The sequence below is a fragment of the Perca flavescens genome, chromosome 12 (assembly GCF_004354835.1).
Source record: "Perca flavescens isolate YP-PL-M2 chromosome 12, PFLA_1.0, whole genome shotgun sequence".
NCBI classification, from domain to species: domain Eukaryota; kingdom Metazoa; phylum Chordata; class Actinopteri; order Perciformes; family Percidae; genus Perca; species Perca flavescens.
In genome coordinates this window covers 17,452,417-17,470,384 of record NC_041342.1, presented here as the reverse complement: position 1 = coordinate 17,470,384, position 17,968 = coordinate 17,452,417, and the positions used below count along the sequence as shown (strand labels likewise).

The 17,968-nt window shown below is 42.8% G+C and overlaps 1 protein-coding gene across 1 annotated transcript; it reads left to right on the top strand.

The window, feature by feature from the left end:
* Positions 1-1,257: 1,257 nt before the first annotated feature.
* On the top strand, positions 1,258-16,370 carry kiss1ra (KISS1 receptor a). The gene is made up of 5 exons (XM_028592818.1): positions 1,258-1,528; positions 9,136-9,260; positions 14,874-15,009; positions 15,197-15,435; positions 15,954-16,370. The coding sequence occupies exons 1-5, from the start codon at positions 1,258-1,260 to the stop codon at positions 16,332-16,334; spliced, it is 1,152 nt and encodes a 383-aa protein (XP_028448619.1). The 3' UTR covers positions 16,335-16,370.
* The last annotated feature ends 1,598 nt before the right edge of the window (positions 16,371-17,968 follow it).

Sequence of the window (17,968 nt, the reverse complement as noted above, 5' to 3'; positions counted from 1 at the left end):
CTTTCTGTGTCGGGTTATGTTATCTATGTTTGCTGAGGGAGTTACGTTATTATAATTTCCTGTGGAACAGAATAATAAGAGAAAGAGGGAGAGTGTGTTTCTTTTGGCAAATTGTTACAAAAAGATGGATTGAGGGATAACGTTGCTAGGAGACCCTGACATCAGCTATTTATTCCAGAATCATGCTGTAGCCCACTTGCATTCAGACTCACTGAAAGTGTGTGTGTGTGTGTGTGTGTGTGTGCACCTCCTATCCCCACTGCATCTGTGTGTCCTTGCTCTTGCTCGTACTGCCGTCAGCATCTCCTTCACTCAGCTCTCTGCTCATTTAAAGTAAAGGCTGAATTAAAGTCAACTCAGCTGTGCCTGGAGAATACTTTCGTCAGGGTTAGAGAGCAAATATCAACAAACACACAAGCCTGTGTCTTTTGTCTTTGAATCAAGTGACTCTTGAATCGAAGGTTAAGACACGGAGTGAAAACATGCTTGAACCACACTACGGAGAAGAAGAGCGGTGGAACAAAGAGAGGTAAAAAGGAAGCTGCGAGTACAGTGGATTGTTTTTCCTTTGGGTATTTGACTACCAAGCTCATAGAGGACATCTGTCTGTCTCTCAGGATACACTCTGCACCTCGTGAACAAATCCCCAGTGCTGCTTGGAGCCCTGCTTATCTCGGCATGCTTTAAACCTGTCAGGGGTGATGTGGTGGCAACAGAAAGGCAGTTTTCATCGAACCTGATCTGAAGAAAAGAAGAATTTTCTCCTCTCTTGTTTGCATTCTATTCTTCTGTGTCCTTACATATTATGTTCCTACGTTGGACTGCAATATTAAGAACACTTATCCGCAACTTGAGGGTTTGTCGTCCCATCCTGTCTGTCCTTCTTTTCACTCTGTGTCCTCCATACCTTCACCTTTTCATTCACAGTGCAAACTTTTCCCTTTGATACCTAACTGCTTTCTTTCCCTCCTCCATTTCTTTTCTTCCTATTGTTCCTCGTTAGCCCTTCCTTCCTTGCACTTTCCTCTTCTTTTCTAATGCATCTCCCTTGCCTGATTTTTTTCCTTTTCACCCCTATTTCCTCTCCCTTTTCGACTATCCATTTTTCTCTCCTTTCTTGAGCCTGAGGGCACCAGGACACAGTGGCTGAACACATACTGCTCACTGTCTCTCCTAATTGCCATTTCATCTCGACCCGCTCACGTCCACGTTTTTTTCTCTCAACTCCCTCGCAATTATCCTTCCCGTCCTGTCACAATGTACTCCTCCGCGGGGCTCTGGAACTCTACCGAGCAGGTCTGGATCAACGGCTCCGAGGCAAATGTGTCTCTGGCAAACGTCTCTCTGGGAAGACATGGGGTTGTGGAGGAGGAGGAGGAAGACAATCAGCACCCCTTCCTTACGGACGCATGGCTGGTCCCCCTCTTCTTCTCCCTCATCATGCTGGTCGGACTGGTGGGAAACTCTCTGGTTATTTATGTAATTTCCAAACACAGGCAGATGAGGACAGCAACCAACTTCTACATAGGTGAGTAAGAGCAAAACAGTGGAGATCAATGGGCTAGGACAGGGGTCTCAAACTCAATTTACCTGGGGGACGCTGGAGGCAGAGTCTGGGTGAGGCTGGGCCGCATCAGGTTTTCCACAAGAAAAGCTTTGTTAAAAAAATTCCAATCTTCTTAAATCTCTTTATTTTTTTATTATTTATATTCTTTTATCCCGCCGCGTACGCATCACTTTGATTTATTTTGTCAGAGAGAGAGACTTCATATTAACTCTCTAAGTGCCATTGACGTGTGTGTGTATATATATATATATATATATATATATATATATATATATATATATATAAATTGTGATTTGTTATGTGGGGGGGCTCTTTCTAGGGGGTCCGGGGGTATAACCGGGAAAAAAAATTGAAAAATAAACCATGAAATGGCACTTTCTGGAGAGTTTTGTGCAAAGAAATGGAGAAATTTAGTCTTACATGATATGTGCAAAACTGCAAGGTTAAGAGCCTATACTCTGCATTGTTGTAGTATCAACAGGTAGGCTATTAGGACATTTGCATTACTGTTAATCAGTCATCACTTGATTACACATTGTATTACCTTGTTATGATATAAGAAGTGACCCATACAATGTGCCAAACATAATGTGCCACACGAAGAGACAATGCAGCATATGACAGTAGCAAGAGCTGAGAAGATTTGGGTCTGTGGTGACCAGGTCCACCTCACACAAACTTCTTCTCCCATTCTCTCTCTTTACTTACACACACACACACACACACACACACACACACACACACACACGACACCGAGTGGGGCTCTCCGATGCTCGGAGGCGAGCCGTGGCCGGTTCGGAGCCCTACCGCTGGCGGAGATGCAACAGCGAGGACCGGTTCCACGGCTTGGTCAGCGACATGAACTCGTAGCGGCCGGTGAAGCTTCCGAGCACCGGGCTTCCACCGCTGCGAACGGGGTTTTTAGCTTTAGGAGAAGCCATTTTATCTGTTAATCCTACCAAGGTAGACACTATGGCCTTATGTAGTTGACCCGCGGTGGTGAATTGTCTGCAGTTCTGGGAGGGTTGTTGCCGTGTTCTGAGAGAGCCCCGGCCCAATTTAACCCCTGTTTATATACATTTATATACATATATATACGTATAATGTCCCGCTGGGCAGCAACTTAAAAAAAGTGAAGTGTTGTGAACGCAGCGCTGTGCGACGAATGTCCGCGTGTGCGCAATAGAAACGAGGCAGCCAGCCAGGCACGGAAGAAAACACTCCATGGCAACGCTGCTGTAACTTTCACTCATTGAGGAATGTTTTTCTGCTTGCATCAAGCCCGGCCGATGTCCCGCCCCCGAGAGCCATATACCCCACCGTGATTGGTAGGTTCGTTCAGCTCCGCACACAACACTGTAAAGTACCATACATATCAAACTCGCGGGCCGCACTAACATTAAACTTTCATATTAAGGCGGGGGCCACAAACTATTGTCACACGGGCCGCAATTGGCCCGCGGGCCGCGAGTTTGAGACCCCTGGGCTAGGATATTTACTTTATTATGAATTCCCAGTGCATCAACTTCAAATAAACCCTATAGATATTTAATACAGGTCTCTGTCTCTTTCATATATCCAGAAACAGTTCTTTGCATGTCAACAGCGAGTTCAAAAGAACTGAAAAGCTGAATATAATTGCACTCACTCCCTATTTGCCCATTTAGTACACAGTTATGTGTAAAAATGTCAATGTTAATTACAGTTTCACTTTTACCATTAGAGGGAGAGACAGGTATTAAAAGTCAGGGCTTAAAATGTGTTTGGCTGCTCTGCATATAATGTTACATGACAAAAAAAGGAGATATGCAAATGTAGCGCAAATTTTAACCAAGAGAACTGGCAAAGGAAACTGCATTTATTCCCTAAGTCTGTTTCTATTGTTGATACACCAATTTACCTCAGTCAAGCGTAACAACTTTTGTTGTGATATTTTGACTTTTTTTCAAATTTACGGCATTTCCACACATATTCTTTTGCATACAAAAATTGAAAATGTGCATAAAAAACAGGTGGATGGATAGATGTCGTATGGGGAACTTCATTAATCTCAGGTGTATCAAGAGATGCCTCTGCCTCATGTCTCCTCTGGTTTTCAGTGCACACTGACTTGAATCCTGGGCGATTGATTTTTGTTGTTGATGTCAATTACAGCACGTCTGATAGAGCTTTGACGTCATCTGTCACTTGGGAAGAACAGCATAGTTGATTGATTACCGGGGTCCACAGGAGATAAGAATTAATATAATAAAACACATAAAATAAAATGGTCTCTTTCTGCAATTCTGTGATTTACCGCAGAAACCATTAGTGTCTGTGTTTGCATATTGCACCATATAAGTGACATGAATTTGATCTTGGATAATAATTCAAGGCCAGAGCATTGGATTAGTAATATTCAGAAAGATTAGATTAACGCCTGCACCATCTGCCCAATCTTTCAAACATATCAACATAATGGTCCAGCTACTATAACAGGATTAGATCAGCTAGTAAAATAAATAAGAAACAGTATGTGGCGTATTTGTCACAATGACAGATTACATAGGGAAAGCAAGATCAGACTGGCAATTATATACCTGCAACCTCTGCTTGGTGTCCTATCCAAACTTCATCCATCCATCTTCGTCCGCTTATCTGGTATCGGGTCGCGGGGGGAGCAGCTCCAGCAGGGGACCCCAAACTTCCCTTTCCCGAGCCACATTAACCAGCTCTGACTGGGGGATCCCGAGGCGTTCCCAGGCCAGGTTGGAGATACAGTATAATCCCTCCACCTAGTCCTGGGTCTTCCCTGAGGCCTCCTCCCAGCTGGACGTGCCTGGAACACCTCCCTAGGGAGGCGCCCAGGGGGCATCCTTACCTGATGCCCGAACCACCTCAACTGGCTCCTTTTGACGCGAAGGAGCAGCGGCTCTACTCCGAACTCCTCACGGATGACTGAGCTTCTCACCCTATCTCTAAGGGAGACGCCAGCCACCCTCCTGAGGAAACCAATTTCGGCCGCTGGTACCCTGGATCTCGTTCTTTTCGGTCATGACCCAGCCTTCATGACCATAGGTGAGGGTAGGAACAAAAACTGACCGGTAGATCGAGAGCTTTGCCTTCTGGCTCAGCTCTCTTTTCGTCACAACAGTGCGATAAATTGAATGTAATACCGCACCCGCTGCGCCGATTCTCCGACCAATCTCCAGCTCCATTGTCCCCTCACTCGCAAACAAAACCCCAAGGTACTTGAACTCCTTCACTTGGGGTAAGGACTCATTCCCTACCCGGAGCAGGCACTCCATCGGTTTCCTGCTGAGAACCATGGCCTCAGATTTAGAGGTGCTGATCCTCATCCCAACTGCTTCACTCTCGGCTGCGAACCGATCCAGTGAGTGCTGAAGGTCACAGGCCGATGATGCCATCAGGACCACATCATCTGCAAAGAGCAGCGATGAGATCCCCAGCCCACCGAACTGCAGCCCCTCTCCACCCCGACTACGCCTTGATATCCTGTCCATAAATGTTACAAACAGGATTGGTGACAAAGCGCAGCCCTGGCGGAGGCCAACCCTCACCTGAAACGAGTCCGACTTACTGCCGAGAACCCGGACACAGCTCTTGCTTTGGTTGTACAGAGATTGGATGGCCCTGAGTAGAGACCCCCTCACCCCATACTCCCGCAGCACCTCCCACAGTATCTCCCGGGGGACCCGGTCATACGCCTTTTCCAGATCCACAAAACACATGTAGACCAGTTGGGCATACTCCCAGGCTCCCTCCAGGATCCTTGCGAGAGTAAAGATCTGGTCCGTTGTTCCACGACCAGGACGGAATCCGCATTGTTCCTCCTCAACCCGATGTTCGACTATCGGCCGAACCCTCCTTTCCAGCACCTTGGAGTAGACTTTACCAGGGAGGCTGAGAAGTATGATACCCCTGTAATTGGCACACACCCTCTGTGTGTGTGCACCCCGGTCTGTCACTCCTTTGGCACCGTCCCAGACTTTCACGCAATGTTGAAGAGGCGTGTCAACCAGGACAGCCCCTCCACACCCAGAGCCTTGAGCATTTCAGGACGGATCTCATCAATCCCTGGGTCTTTGCCACTGTGGAGTTGTTTGACTACATCAGTGACTTCCACCTGGGAAATTGACAATGATCCCCCATCATCCTCCAGCTCTGCCTCTAACATAGTTCCTCAAAGTGTTCCTTCCACCGCCCTATTACCTCCTCATTTGAGGTCAACAGTGTCCCATCCTTACTGTAAACAGCTTGGATGGTTCCCCGCTTCCCCCTCCTGAGGTGGCGAACAGTTTTCCAGAAGCACCTTGGTGCCAACCGAAAGTCCTTCTCCATTTCTTCTCCAAACTTCTCCCACACCTGCTGCTTTGCCTCTTTCACGGCAAAGGCTGCAGCCCTTCGGGCCCTTCGGTACCCTGCAACCGCCTCCGGAGTCCTCTGGGATAACATATCCCGGAAAGACTCCTTCTTCAGTCGGACGGCTTCCCTGACCACCGTTGTCCACCACGGTGTTCGTGGGTTACCGCCCCTTGAGGCACCTAAGACCCTAAGACCACAGCTCCTCGCCGCAGCTTCAGCAAGGGAAACTTTGAACATTGTCCACTCGGGTTCAATGCACCCAGCCTCCACAGGGATGCACGAAAAGCTCCGCCGGAGGTGTGAGTTGAAAGTCTGTCGGACAGGGATCTCCTCCAGACGTTCCCAATTTACCCGCACTACCCGTTTGGGCTTACCAGGTCTGTCCAGAGTCTTCCCCCACCCCCTTACCCAATTCACCACCAGATGGTGATCAGTTGACAGCTCCGCCCCTCTCTTCACCCGAGTGTCCAAAACACACGGCCTCAGATCAGATGAAACGATTATAAAATCGATCATTGACCTTTGGCCTAGGGTGCTCTGGTACCAAGTACACTTATGAGCATCCCTATGTTCGAACATGGTGTTTGTTATAGACAATCCATGACTAGCACAGAAGTCCAACAACAAACAACCACTCTGGTTTAGATCAGGGAGGCCGTTCCTCCCAATCACGCCTCTCCATGTGTCTCCATCATTGCCCACGTGCGCGTTGAAGTCCCCCAGCAGAACAATGTCCCCCACTGGAGCCCCATGCAGGACTCCAGTCAAGGTCTCCAAGAAGGCCAAATACTCCGAACTCCTGTTTGGTGCATATGCACAAACAACAGCCAGAGTTTCGACCCCACAACCCGCAGGCGTAGGGAGGCGACCCTCTCGTCCACCGAGGTAAACTCCAACATAGTGGGGCTCAGCCGGGGGCTTGTGAGTATCCCCACACCCGCCCGGCGCCTCACACCCTGGGCAACTCCGGAGAAGAAAAGAGTCCAACCCCTATCCAGGAGTATGGTTCCAGAACCGAGACTATGCGTAGAGGTAAGCCCCACCAGATCTAACCGGTAGCGCTCCAGCTCCCGCACCAGTTCCGGCTCCTTCCCCCACAGAGAGGTGACGTTCCACGTCCCCAGAGCCAGCGTCTGCTGCCCGGGTCTGGTCCGTCGAGGCCCCTGACCTTCACTGCCACCCGTGTGACAACGCACCCGACCCCAGCGGTTCCTCCCACAGGTGGTGGGCCCATGGGCTGGAGAGATGGGAGCCACGTAGCTTTTTCGGGCTGTGCCCGGCCGGGCTCCGTGGCAAACCCGGCCACCAGGCGCTCGCCGACGAGCCCGCCTATCCAAACTTTAATTTGTTTATTCATATGAAGATATTGGGTAGGCAATGTGGATTTAAATCCAGGACTTTGAATGTTTTGTAAGAGTCTGTGTGTGTGTGTGCGTGTGTGGGTGTACTGACTGACCTGTCGTCAGTTAATCTACATTTTTTCTTAAAGCACCTACAGCACATCATCAAGTAAACACATGCTGAATCTGAAGTACGTGCTTTGTACTTGACATCAACATGCATTCAATTTACCTTACCATAAAGCTTTTCAGAGTCACCAAACATAACCAGATACAATCCTGTGGTGGAGTGGAGATCATCAAAACTGAACATTATAATCTTCAGGAAGGTTGTATACTGCATAGGATTGCACAGGATTGGATTAGATTGTGAGAATGTTGCTTGTTGTTATGTCAACTGGTAGGATTCAGTTCAGTAAAAATGTTATTTATGATGTAGTCTATATTCACAATGTTAGGCTTGGCGGTCTGGAGTCAAGCGCAGACACGGAAAAAACAGGTATTGAAGTTTATTGAACACAAAAAATTAGTGATGCAGGTGCTGGATATCCCCTGGGGCTGAGAGCGGGCAGACAGGTGAGAAGCAGGTTTGGGAGAAGATCAAGGCTCAAACAGGCAGACTGGGCTTCCAGGGCTGTAGTGGGATTCTGGACACAAAAACACAAAAAGTCAAGGCTTGCAACAGGCATACAACAGAAAAGCAGTCTAGAAAACACTGAGGCTGGCCGTAGCGAGCGTTACCACTTGGATGAACGGACAATCTGGCAGAGACTGGTTGGAAGGCTGGGGTTTTATAACAGGAGAGGTGATTGCTGGATGAGTATCAGGTGAACAGGAAGCCACAGGTGTCTTGATGAGGAGGGAGAGAGCCAGGAGCGCCACACCCACTCAGCACATGACAGGCAAAAAGGGAGAGGGGAGAGGGAAAACAGACAGCACCATGACACACAACTTTCCACTTGTGGCATTGCTCTGTTGCCGCAGGAAATTCCGCCCGATTTCACTCTTTTTGGCGGGATGTCCGTTATCTTACACTTTCTTTCTGTTGGAATTTCAAACTCCGGTCGATTTATGAGGACTATGGTTAACTGCTCCTCAGATCTCTGCAGGGTAAACCGAGACAGCTAGCTAGACTATCTGTCCAATCTGAGTTTTCTGTTGCACGACTAAAACAACTTTTGAACATTTTTTTTTTCCCTTAACATTTTTCTCCTCCGCTGCGCTGTGGAGGAAGGTCTGGCAAAACGAGACTATTTGTGATGTAATGCAGAATTGATTAGTGGTTTAATCATATTATTTAACACAGGTTGGATGGCACCATGTGACAGCATGTTTTCAAATAAGCAACATCTACGATATGTTTGGATACAGATTTAACTTTTTGAACTAGAGGTTGACCATCAGTCAACCTTAGTTTATATCTAGTCAAGAGCACTTGGACTTCATTGCTTTTAAGTCAAATCTATAATGTTTTTTGATTGTTAATATAGTGCTTTAGACAGCATTGTGTTCTTATGAGGGTGGTCATAAAACAGTATGAATTCATTAGAATTTACTATCTCTCATATTGCGGTCTTCATAGAAAGTGTTAGCGAATAATATTTTTTGTCGATATACTATTGACTAATCAAGTAATTGTTTTAGCTTTGATGTGGTGTCGTTAAGCCGCCACATACTGTAAATGTAGTATAACAATGCGTGTCCTTTTTTGTCAGATAATTAAAAGTATACCCACCAATGGTGGTGGGATTTCGGAAGAATCTGGGTGATATTTTCCCGACACATCCTAAAATACATAATCTGTAAAACACTGTGCTGTAGACTGTATACACCTGACGTATGTTGTATTTTCTCTTTGTACAGCAAACCTGGCAGCCACTGACATTATCTTCTTGGTGTGCTGCGTCCCCTTCACTGCCACCCTCTATCCTCTCCCTGGATGGATCTTTGGTAACTTCATGTGCAAATTTGTTGCCTTTCTACAGCAGGTAAGGTAGCATTATCAAATTCATAATTATATTTTTTCCTGGCTCACCAATGTCCTCTTCTACACAATGAAGAGTTATTTTGCTGTGCTTAATACGAAAGGAACTGAAAAAAATAGTTTTTTTTCAGATTTGCTCTTAAATTGAGCAAACCGTAATTATCAAAATTCAATACATTTACTCACAGCGATGACATTTAGGACTTTGGTACAATAAGCTGCCCTTCATCAGGAGCAGCCAAATGTGCACTCATTTCATAACTCAACTGTGTGTCATAGAAAAATCCATCTTTTTAATCCAGTCAAGGAGGTCACAGCTTGTCCTTTTACATTACAGTAAAGGTCTCAAGGATGCTTCAAGCAATAACAAAAAAAAAAAAACCCACAAACAACAGCAGCTGTTGACTGAGAGCAAAATGTTTCTACAAGTTGCAGTAACATATATCTGTGTATGCCACCATCTGACCCAGGAGTTAACCAGCACCAACCCTAAAGGGAGCTTTAAAGCTATAGTGTGTAGTTTCTGTCGCCTCCATGAGGAATTCTTAGTAATGACGACAAAACTGTTGGCGCATCCACACGATACAAGCTTTCCGTGATCGCGCACCATCCCCACCCCTCCTACACACAGTTGCTAGTAGCCAAGGAGGACATGGAGGATTAAAAAAACATGATTGACTCTTCAGAAGAGGTTATTATCTTTACTCGAGTTTCTGCAAGTTTCTTAGCTTTGTAGAAACTCATTTGGCAACGGCTTGATTGTAATGGACGTTCGTTAATATCAAAAAGTTACGCACTAAAGCTTTAAACCCTCTGCACATGATGAAAGCGATCTTCTCTCTATGTAGAGAGCAAAGATGTTGAGCCTTGAGGCAGCCTTTACTCCTTGTTTGTCGATGACCGATGCACAACTAATGGGATGACAGCTTTATGCAACATTACCCGAAAGCAATGTATGTTGGACAAAAAAAAGTTATTGCATGTGAACATTAATACATTTTTTGTAATCCTAAAACTGCAATTATGCTTCTCCAAAGTGCACATAGGCAAACATGCACAATACGTTTACACAGATGTTTCTTTTATATTTGTATGTAGTTTATGTTTAGTTCCGTTTTTGTATCCATTTCGAACCAACCTCCAGAGAGCAGTTGAATCAACCAATCAACGTCTTTACGTGCATCTTCGGAGAAGCCACTTAAGTCCAACATCACTCTTTCTTTAAGCTCTGTTTTTGGTTTCCACCAACTCTTAAGGGAAATATCTGGCTCTTTAGCTGATATAAGCTCCACTATGTTCAGCAGCTAGTGGCTAACTGTGTCTGTCTGCGGTTTGGTGCTGAGCAGGTAGTGTAGAGTGGCTTTTTAGAGCTTTTTAGCTGGAAACAACTGCCTGCTCCGTATGGAAACTGGGTTGATGAGTGGTGAGATTGAACCAAAACAATCACTATGCATGATTTATTTTCATTTTTTTTATCCTTTGTTAATATGAAAATATGGATTAGGGCTGCAACTATTGCCTCTAGGCAGCTTATTCAAAGAGGATAGCCAATTTAAATATGCTTAAATATGCAATGTGTGGCAATGAGAGGGCATGAAGCTCAGACATTAAAAAGCCATGTTTCTCTGCTACACTGTAATTACACTTAGCCATGCACTAATAACTGTCGACTACTAAAAAAAATGCTTAATTGCCACCCAGACCCAAGTATCTTGGCAAGGTACTGTCTGTCACTGAGGATATTGTGGGGGGTTGCCACAGCTTTTGTGCAGTTAATAAGCAACCTGTCAAGTGACGCAAAATCTAGGCCATCACTGTCCCTGGGAGAAAAAAAGTATTTTTTACTTTAGAAAACTGAGCTTGGGGACCCTGGGTAGCTTACCTGGTAGAGCATGCGCCCTATGTACTAAGGCTCAGTCCTTGTCGCAGCGGCCGCAGGTTCAACTCTGACCTGAGGCCCTTTGCTGCATGTCATTCCCCCTCTCTCTCCCCTTTCACATCTTTTGCTATAATAAAGGCCTAAAATGCCCAAAATAGTCTTAAAAAAATAAAACTGAGCTTGACCAAAATATACAGTAATTTGAATACATTTTTTGTTTGGAGATTGGATTAAGAATGTACCTCATTTATTATGAAGCTAGAAGGGAGGAGACGATCTTGTCAAGAAATGTTTATTTGAATGCAAAGTGACTATGTTCAGGACTAATTTGAGCATAAAAGAGTAACATGTCAGTCTGAGAGGCAGGCCAAGAACACAGGTAGGCAGGCAGAAAAGCTAAAAGCATTTTTAATTGAAAATACAGACAATGATTTAGTTTATTCATCTGAACATGGAGCCTAGTAGCTACCATGTGAGCTTGTCTTTAGTAAAACAATGACTCTTGCCACAGTCTCACATATTTGTCAAAGAAATATGGGCCATTAACCTAAATAGTGTCTCAAAATGTCCACAATTCAATGAAAACAACCAAAGAGTAACAGCTGTGAAATGAACTATGCCTGCTGTGTTTACATTCATCATCAGTTTCTTTTAAAGCAACATTACCTGACATATTACCCAGCTAGTGTTCCTATATATAGTACAATTGATTGTACAGCAGGGAACCAAGGGCTTGATAGGATTGTTGATCAATACTTAAGTGTCAGCAACAACTTGAAAAGCTGGTACCAAACTGTTTGCTTTCAAAAGTAATTTTCCACTTGCACAAATGAAATATAATGTGATAATTAGTGCCCTTTAAAGGGGCTGCTATAAGCAGATTTTCTTACCTTTGGACAGTCATATTTAACGGACAGATGGAGTGAGTGGTATCAATCTTCTCATCTAAATTTCAACAAGAAAGTGAATTTCTCAAAATGTCAAACTACTCCTTTAAAGGGGATACATCATGAATAACTCACATTTTCACACAAACTTTGAAATAAGACATCCTAGTCAGCTTTTTGTGGGCTGCCTAGATCCGAAAACATGGGATTTAACAAGCCATTCAGATTTGGCTCTCCTTCCTATGTCACATGCAGAGTTTCTCAATCAATCAATCATGATTTCTCCACACATGGCTTGAAAACTACCTCTACCATATTTTCTTGCAGTTCCTTTCCTTTAGTATTTTATATCAGTATAGATGGATACATTTCTTTTCATGAATATTTAGAGTCATGGCCTGAATAAAGCAGTTTTCTTCAAAGCTTAATATGTTAAACTAAATTTTCAATAAAAGATTTTGATTCATTCTAATCTATTAAAAGGACAGCATATGGATAGTGTTCAAATCAGATATACTGTAAATATTGTGTCCATAGGTTGTTTTCCTCCACAGTACCAAAACTAAGACTCACATTGTAACAATGCCGGCTAAGACTAAATGGTTGATTTTGTTTTGGTTGATGGTTGTTAGCACTGACCTTTATTGACTTTAACAGTACAACATTAATGTTATGTCCAGTGTTGGAACTGCGGCCTCATCTCATTAGAATAAAATAAAATAAATTAAAGCAATAGTTGTATATTTTGAGAATTACGCTTATTGGCTTTCTTGTAGCGAGTAAGATGAGAAGATAGATACTGCTCTCATGTCTTAAATATTAAGTTACAGCCTGCAGGCAGTTAGCTTAGGTTAGCTTAAGGAGTGGAAGCAAAGGGAAACAATTAGCCTGGCTAGTTCTAGCATACATAGTAATTTGCCTTAAAACCCCAAATTGAAGTTTTTTTTGTATGGATTAAACAAACAAGATAGTATTTGTTGATTAGTGAGCTTTGGAGGTGCTGGTAGGCAAATGTATTATTCTTTGGACAGAACCAAGCTAGCTTTTCCCACTTATTTTATGCATATTTAGCATATCAGACATTAGAAAAGAAAGCAAATAAGCAAAAAGATAAAGTAGTATTTCCCAAAAAGATAAAGTCGTATTTAGAGGAACTGCTTTAAAGTCAACATATAACATTGAATACATACAACACATACAATGACCAAAACGTGAATACCCGTGACCAGTAGGACTATGAGCAACAAGTCTTTTCCACAACAACTCCATGTGCAATATTGCTATTTACTGATTATGTACCTAATCAACAGGAAAATGTCCTCATGAAGTTAAATGTGTTTACTTGTCATTTAGAGGTGAAATGTTTAAAACAGAAATGGTGGTTCTTCTTATCAGGAAACTGACGCCCTCTCACCCAAGCCTTTAAAGAAACATCCTATTGTGTTTAGGAAAAGCCACGTTTTGAAAAAGATGATTCTCATCTCTTTCCTCATCTCACTAAAGGAAATGAGAAGAAATAAAGATGATCTAAATATATTCTCTTTGCAATGTCAAAGCCCATTCCTCTGAATAGACATTATGCATTGAAGATAACAGCATAGTGTGTTCTTAATACCCCAGGCGTCTTAAAAATTGAGGGATTACGGTGCCCATGTCCTCCTCATGACCCTTTTCTGTCTCTCTCATCATATTCTTTGAAACACTGATGAGGTGCTCCAAACCTCTGGAGGGTAATGGGCACTGGCTTTACAGTCACAGATAAGAGGTGGAGAGAGAAAAAAGCAGATACATAGACAAAAAAGGGACAGAATTAGATTCTCTTTGGAAAAGAACATAGAGAGAACTTCTGACCTCTCATTTGCAACCTCTGCTGCACATATTTCAAAGCAATATGGATACCTACATATAACACAGTACGACCTTCGGAGGTCCATGTATTTGAAGTGAAGAGAATATAATTTTTGTGTTCTCTACTAAAAATGAATGTATTGATGTGTATAAATGGTAAACATCAATAGAGACTCTCCAGTGAGAATGCTTTGTGCTGTACTACATGATGACTGAGACCTGAGTAAAATTAGGTGTATTTTGTAGCAGCATATTTTTGATAGACTCTCCTTCCTCAAATAGCTTGTGCACAAATTGTGGAGCACTTCTTAATCTTGTAAAACACATTATTTGAAGCACTGGAAATAATCACTGACATTTTACATCGGTCGTACAACTTTACTTTACTTTACAAAATTTGCTACATGAGATTTGTTTCACTTTGAATGCAAGATGTTGGATCTTCTGAGTAATGTCTGTCTCTGTTGACACATTGCTTTGCTTAAACCAGCTTAAAGATATGTCATATTGGGCATTTTGGGAATCATGTCTATATACTACTTTTTTGTTCTGCCAAATAGATTTTAAGGAGAAACGTAATTGTTGTCTACATTGCGTTGCCTGGCAATGCTTTTTTTAGCGTAGGAAGTGCCACATTTTCATACTAGTCATAGGGAGAGGGAGCCTGGGATTCCCATCCTGAGTCTAGGGCGAGTCAACAAAAGCTATGACCACAATCTTTACCTAAACTTAACCAAATGCCCAAACATCACATTGCTTGATCATGCTTTAGTTGCTATAGGTTATTGGAAAAGCAAATAAAATATGTTGTAAGTGGTCATTGTGCAGATACGGTTGGTACCAACATTTTGCAACTCGGAAGAAACAGTGTGTTAATTATATAAAAGTGTTCTATTTCTAGGGGACAGGATTGGAATCACAGTGCATGTCTCTGAGGATTTACACATTTGCAGAACAAATTATTTATGTGTAACTCATTTATTTGTTTTACTGTATTTTCCAGGTGACAGTCCAAGCCACCTGTATCACTCTGACAGCTATGAGCGGGGACCGCTGCTACGTCACAGTCTACCCTCTAAAATCTCTCCGCCACCGCACCCCGAGAGTAGCCATGATGGTCAGCATCTGCATTTGGATTGGTACGTCCTGCTCGTTTAATGAGAATTACTCTCCCACCATTTCCTTTAAGTACATTTAATCTTCATTTTTTAATGAATTTACCACACAGATAATTCATAGTTAGAACCAATTGCATATAAAGTAGGTTAGGGAAATAGTGTGCATGATCTCAACTACTTCAACTAACACAGTCCTTGTGCTTCCCAGGTTCCTTTATCCTGTCTAGCCCGATTTTAATGTACCAGCGTATAGAGGAGGGTTACTGGTACGGCCCGAGGCAGTACTGCATGGAGAGATTCCCCTCAAAGACACATGAGAGGGCTTTCATTCTCTACCAGTTTATTGCTGCCTACCTGCTGCCTGTCCTCACTATCTCCTTCTGCTACACTGTGATGGTGAAGCGGGTGGGCCAGCCAACTGTGGAACCAGTAGACAACAACTATCAGGTATGGACAAAGTTTGTTTTGCTTTGTTTTGTGCTTAATTGTATGCATCACTTAGCTTAAAGACTTGACTGCAAGCCCTTGCTCCTAATTGTCAGCTAACTAAAAGTTGGCACTTCCATGTCACTTTATAATATTTGTTATCTTGTCTTTGATGTTAGCTGTCTTTTAAAATTACTTTTAAAGCACTTTTCTTTAAAGTGGCTATATGTGACTTTCAGTTTGTGTTGATTCTAGCGGCTGCTTTGGATAAAAGCGGTAGTGTTTTTACCACACCTGCTGTTGTTTTAACTTGATCATAAAATTCATGCTTTAGGCTTTTGTATGACTTAATCCTTAATATGTCCATGCTGCATTCAAAGTCGGTTTACTAGCTAGCTTATTGCTAATGTTGGTACATTGGCTGTTTGGGGCGAATAAACACAGACTGCACAGTCAATTGGTTAACTTTACGCAAATAGTACAAGGTGAAAATTCCCTTTGCTTTCTGAACACACCTCCTTTCATCTTCTCCTTCTCAGGTCAACCTCCTGTCTGAGAGAACTATCAGTATTAGGAGAAAAGTCTCCAAGATGGTGGTAGTAATCATCCTCCTCTTCGCCATTTGTTGGGGTCCCATCCAGATCTTTGTCCTCTACCAGTCTTTCTATCCCAACTACCAGCCCAACTATGCGACATACAAGATCAAGACGTGGGCCAACTGTATGTCCTACGCCAACTCTTCGGTCAACCCTATAGTTTACGGTTTCATGGGAGCCACCTTCCAAAAGTCCTTCAGGAAAACCTTCCCGTTTCTGTTCAAACACAAGGTCAGAGATAGCAGCATGGCTTCCAGGACTGCCAACGCTGAGATCAAGTTTGTTGCTGCAGAGGAAGGCAACAATAATAATGCAACAAATTGAATCTGACAGTTAGAAATAACAAGAAAGAGGTTATTGTTTATATCCACTGCAATCTCTACAAGAAGACAATAAAAATATTTTAAAAACTCCAGCCATGGGTTCATTGTGTGAAAGGCTTCACAGAGAAACTTGCTGATTACAAAAGGACAGACTATGTTTGGCAGACATATTTTGGTTATGTTAATAAATACATTAATTAATTAATTGATGTGGCGAAACAGAGACTCATAATACAGATGGACACTAACTGTGTTTGGCACAATATGTTACCTGTTTGACTGTCAATGCCAGGCAGCGTTGACACGTAACATCATCCATCGAGCTGCCAAACACCACAGCCAAATAGGACAGTGGTAAACATCTGATAGCGAAAGAGGGACTGTCAGCGGGAGCCCTAATCCCTGTAAGAAAATGGCTGACAGGGTCTGGAGGCCAGGAGGTGATTTGTTTAGCTTAGCATAAAGACTGGAGGCAGGGGGAAACAAATAGCCTGGCCCTTTCCAAAGTTCAAAAATAAGTACTGTAATCATTGGATTTGTTTAATCGGACTGTTGTTCTTCAAGAAATATTTGAAAGGGGACAGTGAGCATTAATCAACATTGAAACAATGTAAATGTTCCCGAGTTAGCTCAAAATAGCTAATTTTCATTGGATTTTTCTATAATCTTTCTCCTGTTATAAAGGCATAAAAATTAAAAAACAACAACAAGAAGCTAATTCCCCTTATTTCCAGCCTAATGTGAAGGTAAGAACTGTAGATCATATTGGAGTTATAGTTATTTTCATTAAGAGTTTCCAACTTGTAAATAGCATTTACGTCAAATTGCATGTTGTAATAAAGACTTTTTTGAATATCTCACTTGGCACTTAGTGATATGGAATATCCGTTGTTGAATGTAATTTAAGCCACATTTAATCAATGTGGTGTTATATTATCAGATCACAGTATTTTTAATCCTCAAACAACCAACTCTGTAACCACACAACCCTCTTTAGTTTTTGTCAACATTAGAATCTTTCCTACCATCCATCCCATATGACGTGAACACGGCATTAACGAACAGACAGGAAAGCACATTTTCCAAAATACCATACTATTCCTTTGAAATATCAGGCTGTCTTTTGATGTATTTCCATGTTTTCCTCCCCAATATTGTAAGGCCAATTTTGCAAATTCCTCTGTCTACTGTTTTTTTTTCTTTGTTTTTTTCTCCACTGTAACAGTTAGCTCTCTATCTTAAACTTTAAGAAGGTTAAAGTCTCTTTTTGTGAGAATCTAACGAAACAAAGCCAGTAAGCTGCCAAATGTGATGCGTGGGAGCTGGCTAAAGCAGGGGTTATGACCGGTGAAGCATGGACAGTGTTTACCTTTCTTTTGTGTCACACACACAAACATTCACACCTCAATACATGTGCACATTGCAGAAACATGCATACACAGGTATGCACTTTCACCAGGTGTTGTTTACTGGAATCAGTTGTCACATCTTTGATAAATAGCCTTGTATGATCTTGTCAGATGGACTCAATTGTAAATGGTGGAGGTAACCCCTATGGCCTGTTCCCTGTATTTTGAAGGAGAACTTGTTCAGGGAGCAGCTGTCTGGAGATGGAAAACACCAATCATTATTAAT